Source organism: Culex pipiens, chromosome 3 (assembly GCF_016801865.2).
Source record: "Culex pipiens pallens isolate TS chromosome 3, TS_CPP_V2, whole genome shotgun sequence".
NCBI classification, from domain to species: domain Eukaryota; kingdom Metazoa; phylum Arthropoda; class Insecta; order Diptera; family Culicidae; genus Culex; species Culex pipiens.
In genome coordinates this window covers 4,774,675-4,790,394 of record NC_068939.1, presented here as the reverse complement: position 1 = coordinate 4,790,394, position 15,720 = coordinate 4,774,675, and the positions used below count along the sequence as shown (strand labels likewise).

Below are 15,720 nucleotides of genomic sequence, written 5' to 3'. Positions count from 1 at the left end.
GACAGGTGAGAAACATCGGCTCCCTTTGATCATTTTTTGAGAAAATTAAAATTTCCCAAGCCAGTTTGACAAGTCGCAATAGTGCGATCGATAGCAATAATTTAGTGCGAAGTCCAAGTTAGTGAGAATTGCGCAATAGATGATTTTATTCATTTCTAGGAGCTCTTGCATTCTTTTCAACATGACCACTTATTTAAAATTAGTTGGTACCTCTAAAATCCCTGGTAGGTACCTGTTTTTTTTGCCTTTTTTCAAACATGACCAATTTGTTAAACATAAATTGGATTCACAGCAAAAAAAAAAATCTGTGACAAGTTCTTTGGACAGTTTGAAAAAAAAAATGATTTTATGAATTTCTGGGAGTTTTATAACCATTCCTTTGAAATTATTCCGTCTAAAAACATCGCTTATCTTTTGAGTTCCGTAGTAACAGTTCAATAGGGCGAATCTGCGTTTGTAAACAAGCAGTCTATCTCTTTTGCTCAAGTGACAGTTCACGTAAAGTAAGAGGGGGATAGACTGCTTGTTTACAAACGCAGATTCGCCCTATTGAACAGTTACTACGGAGTTTTTTGCAAACAAACAATTTTTAAAATAGGTTTAAAATAGGCTCAAAAAAAGTCTGTATTTTTAACATTCTTTAAAACATGACCATTTCTTTGAACTGTTTCGAACATGGTTAAATTTATTTCTTGGATCTTTTGCATTCTTTTCAACATGAACAGTTCTTTGAAAATAAATTGGTTCATAAACAAACAAGAATTTCTGCGGTTTTTTTTTCATTTTTATATATTACCAGTTCTTTGGGCTGTTTATAAGTCGATTTTGGTTATTTCTGGGAGTTACAGTTTTCAACGTCCTTGAAAATAATTTGTTAAGAAAAACTGTGTTTTTTTAAAAAACAAAATGGGCATGCATGTTTTCTTTCAAACAAAAAAAAAAGTTCTGCGAAAATTTTTAAGAGATTTTATTAAATTAATTTTTGAATGTCTTTGAATTTGTTATGGCATGAGTAGTTCCTTATAAAAAATGCTAGCCTAAAAAATGCTAGCCTAAAAAATATAATTTCGATATTTCTCATTCCGTTGCAGTTTCACGGAGTGATTGATGTGGCAAATGAAAAGTTCGACTTGAAATTAGTTTTCTATAGTCACTACTTGTAGAAAATTCAATTTCCAATCAAAATCTGTAATAATCTCGGTAATATTATTTAAGTTTGGGACAGGTTTTGATATCATACGAGACATATTTAAAAAAAAAAGTGTAAAATTTCGTGACGTTGCTACGCCGGAATGCGCTAATCAATTTTGTAAATGATTTGATAGATTTTTACAGTACGAATAAATTTGGTTTTGGTTTTGTTTTTCGGCATAAATAAATCTTATCCTAAAGACATTTTAATATTGATAATCTGTATCTTATATTTGCACCTGGAACTTAAAACCACCCACCTCAACCGCACAGCAGCTCCGCCACCTGTTCGGGCGTCTTCGCCAGGACCGTCTCCGGCCGCTCGAACCCACCGGCTGGGTCGTGGATGCGCTCGTAAATCTGCTTGTAGATGGCCACAATCACGTTGAAGGAACGCTTTTGCACCGTCGCACGGTGCACTCCACTGAGCAACAGGTTGACCTGCGGCAGCAGCAGTATTTCCGGCATCTCCAGGAAGCTGTCGAGCTTGGACTAAAATGATTTTGAGATTGGAAGTTTGTGTTTGGGGAATTATTGGTGGGTTTTATACCATAAACAGCTGTAGATGACGCTGTTCGATCTGCGATGCACTGCTCTGTAGAACGGTGTAGATTGGGCCAAGGTTAAGATTTGCGACCAGCGAGGAAGCCTGTTCCGATGTCAGCGTGTCCAGTTGGGCGTCCGATTGGGCTTGGAGACGTTCCAGTCGTTCCTCCATGTATTCGTAAATGGTTAAAACACTTTCGATTTGATACAGCGAGTTTAGTAGGTAGACGGCCATGTCGGTGGTCGGAAGGTGTGAAGCCGATTCTTGGATTGACTGAAGAAGTGGGTCGATTACGCAGGAAACGATTTTGATGATGTCGGATTGGCTGCCTTCGACCATGCTGGCCACGGATAGGATTTCTTTCAGAAGGTTCAGGAGACGTCCAACACTGAGGGACGGTACCAAATCCGTTGATGGAGGTTCCAAACCAAGTTTGTGTTCGTTCGGTCCGGTTAAGAGTTGTTTGACTTGGTAGGTGAGTGATCGTAGGTATGAAGTCTCCGAATGAGCTTGCAGCTCAACCATGCACTGTTCAAGCTGACCACCTTTCACGACATTGTTGATGATATTTTGATAAAACCGCATTAAATTGGAGATCGAGTACAGAACGATTGTGTCATTTTCAGAGTTCAAAATTGTTTCAACTCGAACTTTCAGCGGGTGACAAACTCCGTCGGAAATGGTCGTCATAGCCAGTTGGATCTGCTCGGTTATATCTTTATCACACATTTTAACCAACATCAAAAGGTTCTCCTTTTCAACCGGCAAAATTTGATGGATGTAAGCGAACATATCTCCAATGTACCGTTTCGGATCATGGGCCAACATTTCAATCGGCTTCGCGCTCGAACTTCCAACGGTCAGCGCATCGATGAAACTTCTCACCACGACCGATCGCCGAGCCGTTGAATACTCATCAATAACGTACTTAAATAAGACGGGTCTCTCCTGAAGCCGTGCCATCCCCTGGATCACCAACATCCCAATCTCGTTGGCGTCCACGTTTCGGCAGTGACTCTGCGTCCAACGGTACAGCCGTTCCAGGGCCGCTTCCTGGTGCAGAGTCATCTCTTCCATGATATCGAGCGCAGCCGTTTGATAGCCACTCTGAAGCAGAGTCCGGCAGTCGGCGTGAATCAACTGGACGTGGTCGAGAACGTTGAAAAATTCCGCCGTTATCGGCTCATCCCGAGTGGCCCCGTACAGCGTTTGATGTTCCGTAACGGACAGTTGGAAACGTGATAGAAAACCCGTTGCGATCCGTTGTTGCAGTAAAAGTTTGTTGTTATCTTCTTGCAGTGTGTTAGCCTGCTGGATGAGCTCTTTCTGCTGAGCTTCCGTACTGCTGAGAAGGTTTTTCATGCTATCTACAGAATCGCTGACAGCGTCAATGTCCCCGCAGATATCGTCCAGGGCCAGTTTGACCTCACGGAATGCGGCTAGGAAGTTCTGTTGATTGAAATTTATGTTTTATTCACTTCAAATCGAAATCTTTAAAAAAAATCTTGTTAAGAAACATTGAAAAAAAAATGAAAAAAATATTAAATAAATTTTGTCAATATGTTTTGCTGCATTAAATGAGTTTCATATTATTCGGAATTCAGAATTTGTTGAACTTTGAATATTTTTCACATTGAAAAGAACATTTTTCGACACTGAAAAGAAGTGTTATTTTTTCCAGAAATTATACGAAAAAAAACTCCTTAAAACATATTAAATATTCAGTGTTAAATATTTATTAAATTATTTAGAAAAAAATCATAATAACAAATTTTAATTTTTCACGCAAAACGGACATTAGGTATAAATTCCTAATTTTTAGGTATAATCGAACCTGACTGCAATAAGGTATTTTATTACTAATCGGCTATTAGTAATAAAATTACTAATAGCGTTTTAGTACGAGAATTCCTATATTTTAGGTATAATTGTAGAACCAAAATACCTGAATTTTAAGTATTTTCTGGAAAAGTGAGGGAACCAAAATAACTGATATTCAGGTATAATCCAAGATGGCGGACCATTATTATTCCTAATTTTTAGGAATAAATACCAAAATTTGAGGTATTTTCAGAAAAAGTCAGGAATCCAAAATTACTAATATTTAGGTATAATCCAAGATGGTGGACCATTATTATTCCTTATTTCTAGGTATAAATACCTAAATTTGAGGTATTTTCTGGAAAAGTCAGGGATCCAAAATTACTGACATTCAGGTATAATCCAAGATGGCGGACCATGATTATTTCTTATTTCTAGGTATATATACCTAAATTTGAGGTATTTTCTGGAAAAGTGAGGGATCCAAAATTACTGATATTTAGGTATAATCCAAGATGGCGGACCATGATTATTCCTTATTTCTAGGTATAAATACCTAAATTTGAGATATTTTCAGAAAAAGTGAGGGATCCAAAATTACTAATATTTAGGTATAATCCAAGATGGCGGACCATGATTATTCCTTATTTCTAGGTATATATACCTAAATTTGAGGTATTTTCTGGAAAAGTGAGGGATCCAAAATTACTGATATTTAGGTATAATCCAAGATGGCGGACCATAATTATTCCTTATTTCTAGGTATAAATACCTAAATTTGAGGTATTTTCTGGAAAAGTCAGGGATCCAAAATTACTGACATTCAGGTATAATCCAAGATGGCGGACCATGATTATTTCTTATTTCTAGGTATAAATACATAAATTTGAGGTATTTTCCGGAAAAGTGAGGGAACCAAAATTACTGATATTCAGGTATAATCCAAGATGGCAGACCATTATTATTCCTAATTTTTAGGAATAAATACCTAAATTTGAGGTATTTTCAGAAAAAATGAGGAATCCAAAATTACTGATATTCAGGTATAATCAAAGATGGCGGACCATGATTATTCCAAATTTTTAGGTATAAAAACCTAAATTTGAGGTATTTTCTGGAAAAGTGAGGGATCCAAAATTATTGATAATCAGGTATAATCAAAGATGGCGGACCATGATTATTCCAAATTTTTAGGCATAAATACCTAAATTTGAGGTATTTTCTAGAAACGTGAGGGATCGAAAATTACTTATACTTAAGAATAATCAAAGATCAAATTAGGTATTATCCAAGAGATATGCAGGCAGAAGAAAACAATGGTTTATATGATATTAATCTTTTTATTTATATCAAACACAACTATTTCATAAATGTTCTCACCTAAAAATAAATATTGAAATTTAAATTATATTTTATTTTTGCAATGTATCTATATTTTAAATATTAAATTAATCTTTTTTATAGATATTTTAGTTTTTTTATGTTTTAATTTTTTAAAAGTTAAATATTTTAGTATTTTAATATTTTAATATTTTAATATTTTAATATTTAAATATTTTAATTTTTTAATATTTTAATATTTTAATATTTTAATATTTTAATATTTTAATATTTTAATATTTTAATATTTTAATATTTTAATATTTTAATATTTTAATATTTTAATATTTTAATATTTTAATATTTTAATATTTTAATATTTTAATATTTTAATATTTTAATATTTTAATATTTTAATATTTTAATATTTTAATATTTTAATATTTTAATATTTTAATATTTTAATATTTTAATATTTTAATATTTTAATATTTTAATATTTTAATATTTTAATATTTTAATATTTTAATATTTTAATATTTTAATATTTTAATATTTCAATATTTTAATATTTAAATATTTAAATATTTTAATATTTTAATATTTTAATACTTTAATATTTTAATATTTTAATATTTTAATATTTTAATATTTTAATATTTTAATATTTTAATATTTTAATATTTTAATATTTTAATATTTTAATATTTTAATATTTTAATATTTTAATATTTTAATATTTTAATATTTTAATATTTTAATATTTAAATATTTAAATATTTAAATATTTAAATATTTAAATATTTAAATATTTAAATATTTAAATATTTTAATATTTTAATATTTTAATATTTTAATATTTTAATATTTTAATATTTTAATATTTTAATATTTTAATATTTTAATATTTTAATATTTTAATATTTTAATATTTTAATATTTTAATATTTTAATATTTTAATATTTTAATATTTTAATATTTTAATTTTTTAATATTTTAATATTTTAATATTTTAATATTTTAATATTTTAATATTTTAATATTTTAATATTTTAATATTTTAATATTTTAATATTTTAATATTTTAATATTTTAATATTTTAATATTTTAATATTTTTATATTTTAATATTTTAATATTTTAATATTTTAATATTTTAATATTTTAATATTTTCATTTTTTAATATTTTATTTTTTTATTATTTTAATATTTTAATATTTTAATATTTTAATATTTTAATATTTTAATATTTTATTATTTTAATTTTTTAATATTTTAATATGTTAATATTTTAATATTTTAAAGTTTTAATATTTTAATATTTTAATATTTTAATATTTTAATATTTTAATATTTTAATATTTTAATATTTTAATATTTTAATATTTTAATATTTTAATATTTTAATATTTTAATATTTTAGTATTTTAATATTTTAAATATTTTAATATTTTAATATTTTAATATTTTAATATTTTAATATTTTAATATTTTAATATTTTAATATTTTAATATTTTAATATTTTAATATTTTAATATTTTAATATTTTAATATTTTAATATTTTAATATTTTAATATTTTAATATTTTAATATTTTAATATTTTAATATTTTAATATGTTAATATTTTAATATTTTAATATTTTAATATTTTAATATTTTAATATTTTAATATTTTAATATTTTAATATTTTAATATTTTAATATTTTAATATTTTAATATTTTAATATTTTAATATTTTAATATTTTAATATTTTAATATTTTAATATTTTATTATTTTAATATTTTAATATTTTAATATTTTAATATTTTAATATTTTAATATTTTAATATTTTAATATTTTAATATTTTAATATTTTAATATTTTAATATTTTAATATTTTAATATTTTAATATTTTAATATTTTAATATTTTTTAATATTTTAATATTTTAATATTTTAATATTTTAATATTTTAATATTTTAATATTTTAATATTTTAATATTTTAATATTTTAATATTTTAATATTTTAATATTTTAATATTTTAATATTTTTTAATATTTTAATATTTTAATATTTTAATATTTTAATATTTTAATATTTTAATATTTTAATATTTTAATATTTTAATATTTTAATATTTTAATATTTTAATATTTTAATATTTTAATATTTTAATATTTTAATATTTTAATATTTTAATATTTTAATATTTTAATATTTTAATATTTTAATATTTTAATATTTTAATATTTTAATATTTTAATATTTTAATATTTTAATATTTTAATATTTTAATATTTTAATATTTTAATATTTTAATATTTTAATATTTTAATATTTTAATATTTTAATATTTTAATATTTTAATATTTTAATATTTTAATATTTTAATATTTTAATATTTTAATATTTTAATATTTTAATATTTTAATATTTTAATATTTTAATATTTTAATATTTTAATATTTTAATATTTTAATATTTTAATATTTTAATATTTTAATATTTTAATATTTTAATATTTTAATATTTTAATATTTTGATATTTCAATATTTTAATTTTTAAATTAGGTATTTTCTAAGAGCTATGCAGGCAGAAGAAAAACAAAATTTTAAATGATATTAATATTTTTATTTACATAAAACACAACAAGCATAAATGTACTTACCTAAAATAAATATTTAATGATTTGAATATTTTAACATTCTTATTTTGTATAATATTATATCATATGTTAGTTCTTTAATTTTTCAATATTTATTTATTTTAAATATCTTTTATTATTTTAATATTTTAATATTTTTACAACTTCAACATTTTAATCTTTAAATATTTGGAATTGTAGAATATAAGATTTTTTGGATTTTTATAATGTTTGGAATTAGAGATTTTTTAAATTTTCTCTCTCTCCCCTCTCTTTCTATTTTCTCGCTCTTCCTGTTCCCTGCTACCTCTCTCTTCCCTTCCTCTCAATTCAACTTTTTCTCTTTCTCTCCTACCCTCTCTCCCTTTCTTTCTTTCCCATATTTTCTCACCTCTCTCTTTCCCACTTTCTCTTTACCTCTCCTACTCTCTCTCCCTCTCCTACTACCTCTCCCTCTCCTACTATCTCTCCATCTCCTACTCTCTCTCCAACTATATCTCTTATCTCTCTCTTTCTTCATCTTTGCCCCTCTCACTCCCACTTTCTCTCTCCCTTACTTCCTATCTCTCTCTTCCTCTACCCTCACCCTATCTCTCTCCCACATTTTCTTTCGCTCTTCCCCTCCAGCCTCCTCTCACAAACTCCCCCTTTCTCTCCCTTTTCTACTTTCTCTCTCCCTTTCCCATTTTCGCTCTCTTTCACTCCCTCTTCTCTCCCACTTTTTCTCTCCCTCTCCTCTTCTCTCTCCCACTTTCTCTTTCTTTCTCTCTTTCTCTTCGTCTACCCCCACCCACTCACTTTCAGTCTCTCATACACACACGAGCGCGCACACACACACACACACACACACACACACACACACACACACACGAACACACACACGAACACACACACGAACACTTTCACAAACGCACTTTCATAAACGCATACATACACACACCCGCAACGTCCAACCAAATCACAAAAAGATAAAAATTGGTTCGTTAAACTCAAACTCGATACAATTTTTCATTCACACAATCGCCACGGTCGCACAATCCCCACGGGTGGGGTCCGTTTATACTTCCCCTTTCCAGCTCTTCCGCAAATATCCGTCCCGAGATCCGTCCTCCAGAGCACGAGAGGGAAGAGGCGGCTTTTTTAATTCCGCCGGGAGTTGAAGGTTCCGTCCTCCTCCTCCTCCTCTTCCACAAGCACGCGAGCCACACTTCCTCTAACAAGGATGCTCCGGGTTCCGTTCTCCGTGCAGAACCGGAGAACCACTTTTCTTCCTGCACAAAACTTACCTTGCCAAAGTTCCTAAGTTTTCAGCAGCACTGCGGAACACCAACTCACAGCCACGAAATTATTTTGTTTTGACTTGTCAAAACGTGAATCGCAATTTTAGAACTAAAAAAATACTAAAATTTAGGAATTTTTAAGAAGTACTTCAGTGTTCTAAAAAAATCCTAAATTTTAGGAAGAAAAAAATACTAATTTTTAGGTATAATTTGACAAGCTAGAACATAAGTTCAAAAAATACTAAAAATTAGGAATTTATACCTAGTGTCCGTTTTGCGTGTTGGAACTGAAAATCTTCTTAATTTTGCTCAAGTACCCCCACTTTACCCCACATTCCCCTTGCAATGTTTACATATTTTTGATGACGAGAACAGAACAAAAATGTTCCTCAAAATCGCATAAATTCACTCTAAAATTACCTCATTAATCGCCAGGCTCCTCCGCTCGATCTGGCTTCGCAGGTTCCGCCGGGACTGGAGCGTATTTTCGGTGTAAAACTGGGACAGATCCGTCAGCGCATCGAGCGTTTCCCGGTCGGAGTCGATTCGATTCTCCAAGATCTTGTTCAGCCGCTTCTGGATGTAGTCCTCCTTCGGGGGCACTCCCGCGGCTGCCGTTGCTTCCTCCGACATCGTTTCCGGCGGAGTTCGAAGGCTTTAAATGGAATTTTGAACGGGAATATTGAAACTTTGCATTCGTGGTCACTTTTTTGATGTTTGCGCAGAATGAAAACAAATTTACTGATGACAGCGCAGCGTGTTGACGTTTGCAAATCAGCTGACAGCGGCAGTGTTGCCATTTGTGAAACAGTTTGCTTTTTTGGTAGGGTGACCAAAACTTAAATCAATGTTCAATACCTACGTCTGAATTTAAAATTTTCTCAATAAACCAAATTTCCAGTTTTTGCTTTTTGGGTGTTTTTGAAACCGCCGTGAGACAGGGGTAATAAAAAACACCCAAAAAGCAAAAACTGAAAATTCAGATTTGTAGGGTACTTCAACCATTAACCATTTGTCATAAAGTAGTTATATAGTTCATGACTATGCGGGTTATTGGACCCGCTGTCTAGAATTTTTCACAATTTTTCAATATGTTAAGCCTAGTTTTAAGCACAATTTCAAAACCTTTTGTACAAAACAATGAAATCTGATGTCTTTTGAACAATTCTGACTATTAGTTTCATCAATTCTTTGCTTTTGTGCAGAAAAATAGTCATTTGAAAAAAAAAAGTGTTTTTTGCCAGTTATGGACTAGAGCTCCCTTTTCCGGTTCGGCCTGTGCCGAGATCGCCGAGATAGTCGAGTGACAAGTTTTCGATAAACATCACTACACTACACTTGCTATACTCCCACACGTTCAGCCATTTGCTCAGAATTTGATTCTGAGTCGATGTGTATATTAGGTGGTCAAATTAAGAAGCTAATTTTTCGAGTGATTTTATAGTTTTTTTTTCCATTGAGATCTCGATTGAGATGATGTCTAACCAGCAGGCTTTTTCTGTACCGTCATCTGGGGTGAATCGGGACTACAGTCTGAATAGGGACAGCAGTGTTTAGAGCATTTAATGGTATAAATTTGGAAATGGATGTACACATTTTGTTGGTCTGAGTCTGTTCTAACCGAAACCAAACAGAAAAATCAAAATATTGTGCTCATACATGGTTAAAATTGCTGTCCCAATTCGCCCCATGTGTCTCGATTCGCCCCAGTTGACGGTACTTTAAGATTATTTCTTTCAGATTCGTAAACGGCTGGTTTTTTGGCAGCACTGGAGTGGTGAGTTTCCGAAACAGTAGGTCTATTCCCGTACTGCAGAATTCTGCAATTCTGCACAAAAACGGCAGCAGAGCGTTCCCGTACTTTTCTGCAACAAAAGTAACTTTTATCCCAGGCAGAACTTCTGCAATGAGAGAGGCTGAAGTTGCAGCAAAACCGTTCCCGTACTTTTCTGCAAGCTCTCTCTTCTCTTTCGTTTTGAAAAGTAACTGCAAGTTGGTGTGAGTGCACGCTTACATAAAATTTGCAAGTTGGGTTAAATCAAGCATTTTATTATTATGTAGTTGTAATAAATTTTATGTTTTATTATTACTAAATTTAAGTAGTCTTTTTGAAGCGACATTTGTATATTTGGAATTGATGGATGTTGGGGTATTTTTTAATGTCTGGTTTTATTGTTTAAAGATTGATTTCTGATCTTAAATTGTTTTTGAACAGACTAAATATATGTGTTAAAATACTAGGTTTAATTTAATTGGCAAATAATAAATTGTACCTGTGATGGTGCTACCAATTTGTATTCTTATATGAACCAAAATGTTCAATGTATTTTGTTGAACTTTCAATGAAGGAATCATAAAAAGGTATAAGACTATACCAAATAAATAATAAATATAATTGATTATATAATTGATTATATAATTGATGACCATACAATTTTTGCTGAAACATATGTTACGTTGTTTACACATCATATTTTATATTATTAAATTTGATATACATTTTATTAAAAAATATACGGTACACTCTGCACCACAATTCTTCTTAAATTCTTAAATTCTTAAATTCTTAAATTCTTAAATTCTTAAATTCTTAAATTCTTAAATTCTTAAATTCTTAAATTCTTAAATTCTTAAATTCTTAAATTCTTAAATTCTTAAATTCTTAAATTCTTAAATTCTTAAATTCTTAAATTCTTAAATTCTTAAATTCTTAAATTCTTAAATTCTTAAATTCTTAAATTCTTAAATTCTTAAATTCTTAAATTCTTAAATTCTTAAATTCTTAAATTCTTAAATTCTTAAATTCTTAAATTCTTAAATTCTTAAATTCTTAAATTCTTAAATTCTTAAATTCTTAAATTCTTAAATTCTTAAATTCTTAAATTCTTAAATTCTTAAATTCTTAAATTCTTAAATTCTTAAATTCTTAAATTCTTAAATTCTTAAATTCTTAAATTCTTAAATTCTTAAATTCTTAAATTCTTAAATTCTTAAATTCTTAAATTCTTAAATTCTTAAATTCTTAAATTCTTAAATTCTTAAATTCTTAAATTCTTAAATTCTTAAATTCTTAAATTCTTAAATTCTTAAATTCTTAAATTCTTAAATTCTTAAATTCTTAAATTCTTAAATTCTTAAATTCTTAAATTCTTAAATTCTTAAATTCTTAAATTCTTAAATTCTTAAATTCTTAAATTCTTAAATTCTTAAATTCTTAAATTCTTAAATTCTTAAATTCTTAAATTCTTAAATTCTTAAATTCTTAAATTCTTAAATTCTTAAATTCTTAAATTCTTAAATTCTTAAATTCTTAAATTCTTAAATTCTTAAATTCTTAAATTCTTAAATTCTTAAATTCTTAAATTCTTAAATTCTTAAATTCTTAAATTCTTAAATTCTTAAATTCTTAAATTCTTAAATTCTTAAATTCTTAAATTCTTAAATTCTTAAATTCTTAAATTCTTAAATTCTTAAATTCTTAAATTCTTAAATTCTTAAATTCTTAAATTCTTAAATTCTTAAATTCTTAAATTCTTAAATTCTTAAATTCTTAAATTCTTAAATTCTTAAATTCTTAAATTCTTAAATTCTTAAATTCTTAAATTCTTAAATTCTTAAATTCTTAAATTCTTAAATTCTTAAATTCTTAAATTCTTAAATTCTTAAATTCTTAAATTCTTAAATTCTTAAATTCTTAAATTCTTAAATTCTTAAATTCTTAAATTCTTAAATTCTTAAATTCTTAAATTCTTAAATTCTTAAATTCTTAAATTCTTAAATTCTTAAATTGCCGCCATCTTGAATCATAAAAAATACACATATTTTGGAGTCATATTCTAGGTTAGAAACGCATATTTAGAGGATTTAGAGATTAGAAATTTTGAAGAGGTCTTCGGATAACAGAGTACAAACTGTATCTTTTTTTATAATTGAGTTTTTAATATTTTTTTATATACAAAATTTTCAAATTTTACTTTTTTTCAAATTATAATTTCTTTGAATTTTTTAATTGTAGATTTTGAATTTTGATGTTCTAAACTCTTAAATATTCAAACTTTTGATTTTTTATTTCGAATTAAAAATATTTGAATTTATGAGATCTTAACTAGGGTCTGAACTTTTATATTTTTCAACCTTTTTTTTATATTTTGTTTTTTTAAACTAAGCTTTTTTTTCAATTTTAAACATTTTGAATTACTTAATTTTTAATTATTTGAATTTTTTAAGCTTTGAATCTGTGATTTTTTTTCTGATATAAAAATTTGCATTTCAAATTTCTTAAATACCTGATTTATTTTTTTTAGTTTCTAAATAAAAAAAATCTTAGTTTTTTTAAATATTTTTATTTATGAATTTCTTAATTTCCGAGTTTCTAAATTTATGTGTTTCCATATTTTTGAGTTTGTGATTCATATACTTTCTAATATTTTTCAATTTTGCTGCGGCACCGTTGTTCTTCCATGTGACATCCATAATTTATTTATGTCCCTGAATAAAAAATCCTTCAAATGGTCTGTTATCAAAACATGTATTTATGATCCCTTCTATATTAAACCTTTGTTCGTCATTTTTTTTAATTATATTTGTTGAACTTACCTGCAACTCTCATTTCTATTTTTTTACCTAATGTAAAAGTTTTGAATTGTTTCCAATGTATAATTTCTACCTAGGCATAAGTCGTCGCATAAGCATCTTTTAAATAAAATGTTGAGTTGCATAAAACAATAAGTAAAGGTAAACTTCCTTCAATTCAATTTTTGTCAATCCATTTTTTTAACAATAAAAAAAACTTTAATACCCAATTTGAGTAAATCCACTCAACTGTGTACAATATTGCAGAAAAAGTACTGGAACGCGCTACCCAGGCAAAAGTTTTGCGGCTTCTCTCCTTGCAGAACTTCTGCAAAAGAGAGAGATGAAGAGAGCGAGCTGAAAAGTACGGGAACGTGCTGCAAAAAAGTGACTTATGCTGGCTGCAGAATTCTGCAGAAGCTGCAGAAATTCTGCAATTCTGCGGGTACGGGAATAGACCTAGTGCATTGGTGAAACCAGCGATTCAGTTTTAAATTAATTTTGGCGCGCTTTCGTTAAAAAACAAGAAAGGAAGTGAAGATTTTAAATTTTTTGAGGCTACATTTTCTTCCTGAATCCATTCAAAGTTACTGAAAAATGAGTTCTTCAGAAGCCGGTTAGTAAAAATACATAAAAAATAGTCGTACTCTTTTGATCACGCTGATCATTTCCCCCCAGGATCCTCCACTTCCGTTCCGGATTCTTCCTCCGGTCATTCCACTTCCATTCCGGACCACGAGCGCAGCTTCCCTCAACAGATGATGCTGCACGTTTACAACACTTGTGGCATCGTTCGCGCTCGGCAGCTCCCATTCTGGATCGACTTCCGGGAGCGTCACCCGACCGAGGATCTGCCGTCGGCTCGCGAACTGCGGGCCATGTTCTTCGACGATGTTCTGCTAGACCCGGAAAACTACGAAGATCTTCCGTACGCGGTGATCCAATACCTGAACCCACGCTTCAACCGCTTTGATCCGGCTGTCCTCGAGGCCGGCGACGTAATCGAGGGCGAAGACTTTCAGCTGAACGTTCCGGCCGCATTGGGAGCTGATGGCGCCGCCAGAATGTCCTTCGAACAATTGGCCGAGTACGTCAACCGACCGGCCACGCTGGTCACTCGTAACGCACCGCTGGCTCCGTTGAACGTGCAGCTCGTGTCCACCGCCTCCCGGCCGGAGGATGCGGACGACTTAAGCGACCGCTTCGCCCAAGTTCTCAGCGAAATGATTTGGACGGAGGAGGAAAAGTTTGAGAAACCGGTGCTGGAACTGGCGGAAATTCGCGCGCGTGTTGTCACCCTGGCCAGATCCGGAATTTCACTGCTGGACATCATGGAACCGTCCATGCAGTCGTACCAGCTGATCAACGGCCCCAACGTGGAGCCAGAAGAGCAGGTCGTTCCTGCGATGGCACCGCCGCCGCCGCCAGTGGTGACGGACAAGTCGGCCAGGAAGCGTTGGCACTCGTTTGACGATTCCGGTCTCGGAGCGTCCCCGTCGAAGCGATCGCGTCTGTTCACGCCGAGTACGATTAGCGCGAGGAAGGCACGCCTGCGTCGGATTGTTTCCACTCGGGGGACATGTAAGGGCAGACTTTCTGCTTTTGATATTATATTTTGACAAATTTAACGAAAAGTTGATCTAAGTGCAAAGATACTGTTGGAACTCGTAGAAAACGTTTAATTTCAAAATTATTTAGTTTAGTTTATAGTTCTTTCCTATCTTCAAAATATTTATTAAATAAAATAATAATTGAAAGTTTGTTTTTTTTATGGTGAGAAACTATAAACATTGAATTGGTAAGTATGTAATGTAATCGTAAGTTTTTGTCGTTCTATTTTATTTTGTGTAGCCTAACATTTCAAAAGGGCTAAACTTTCAATATCACGATTATTTGAAATTTTAGTCTTGATTCCAAAATTTTCAAAATATTTCTTTTCGGAAAGATCATAAAGTTTCACAAATGTTTCATTTTTCAACATTGAAAATTGAACCATTAGTTGCATGAGACATAAAAATCTTTAATTTTTTGTTTTGTTTTCTCTTATTCGCTGTATTCCAGCAACCAGAGGTCCAATCTTCAATGTCTCTTAGGTAATTTTATTGGAAATTTTCTGAACTTTTCAAAACATATTTTCAGAAATTGATAATCATGAACAATTTAAAAAATACAAAAACGTAAATTTCTCAGTTAAAATTAAACTTCAAATGGCTATATCTTGAAAACGGTGCACTTTATATAGAAATCTTTAAAGCACTTTTCGTTTGGATATTTGATTTTACATTTATTATAAACTTTAAGTCAAAAAGTGCCAAATGAAAAAATACAGAAAAACAAAAATGGTCAAAATCGG

At 29.2% G+C, this 15,720-nt stretch overlaps 2 protein-coding genes across 3 annotated transcripts in view; one reads left to right on the top strand and one right to left on the bottom strand.

Annotated features, from left to right (window-relative positions):
• The window catches only part of LOC120424425 (conserved oligomeric Golgi complex subunit 6), a 40,616-nt gene extending 31,089 nt beyond the window's left edge, over positions 1–9,527 (bottom strand). Inside the window, exons 1-3 of one of the 2 annotated variants that reach the window (XM_039588542.2) lie at positions 9,216–9,527; positions 1,742–3,187; positions 1,452–1,683 (exon numbers count right to left, since the gene is read on the bottom strand). In XM_039588542.2, coding sequence (XP_039444476.1) covers positions 1,453–1,683; positions 1,742–3,187; positions 9,216–9,428 — 1,890 coding nt within the window. In that variant the 5' untranslated portion in view covers positions 9,429–9,527 and the 3' untranslated portion in view covers position 1,452. Of the gene's footprint in view, positions 1–1,388; positions 1,684–1,741; positions 3,188–9,215 lie in introns of those variants that run through there. The other variant, XM_039588541.2, reaches the window with a different exon arrangement.
• Positions 9,528–9,838: 311 nt separating this feature from the next.
• LOC120424422 (uncharacterized) lies at positions 9,839–14,996 on the top strand. The gene is made up of 2 exons (XM_052711196.1): positions 9,839–9,844; positions 14,009–14,996. The coding sequence occupies exons 1-2, from the start codon at positions 9,839–9,841 to the stop codon at positions 14,984–14,986; spliced, it is 984 nt and encodes a 327-aa protein (XP_052567156.1). The 3' UTR covers positions 14,987–14,996.
• Positions 14,997–15,720: the final 724 nt, after the last annotated feature.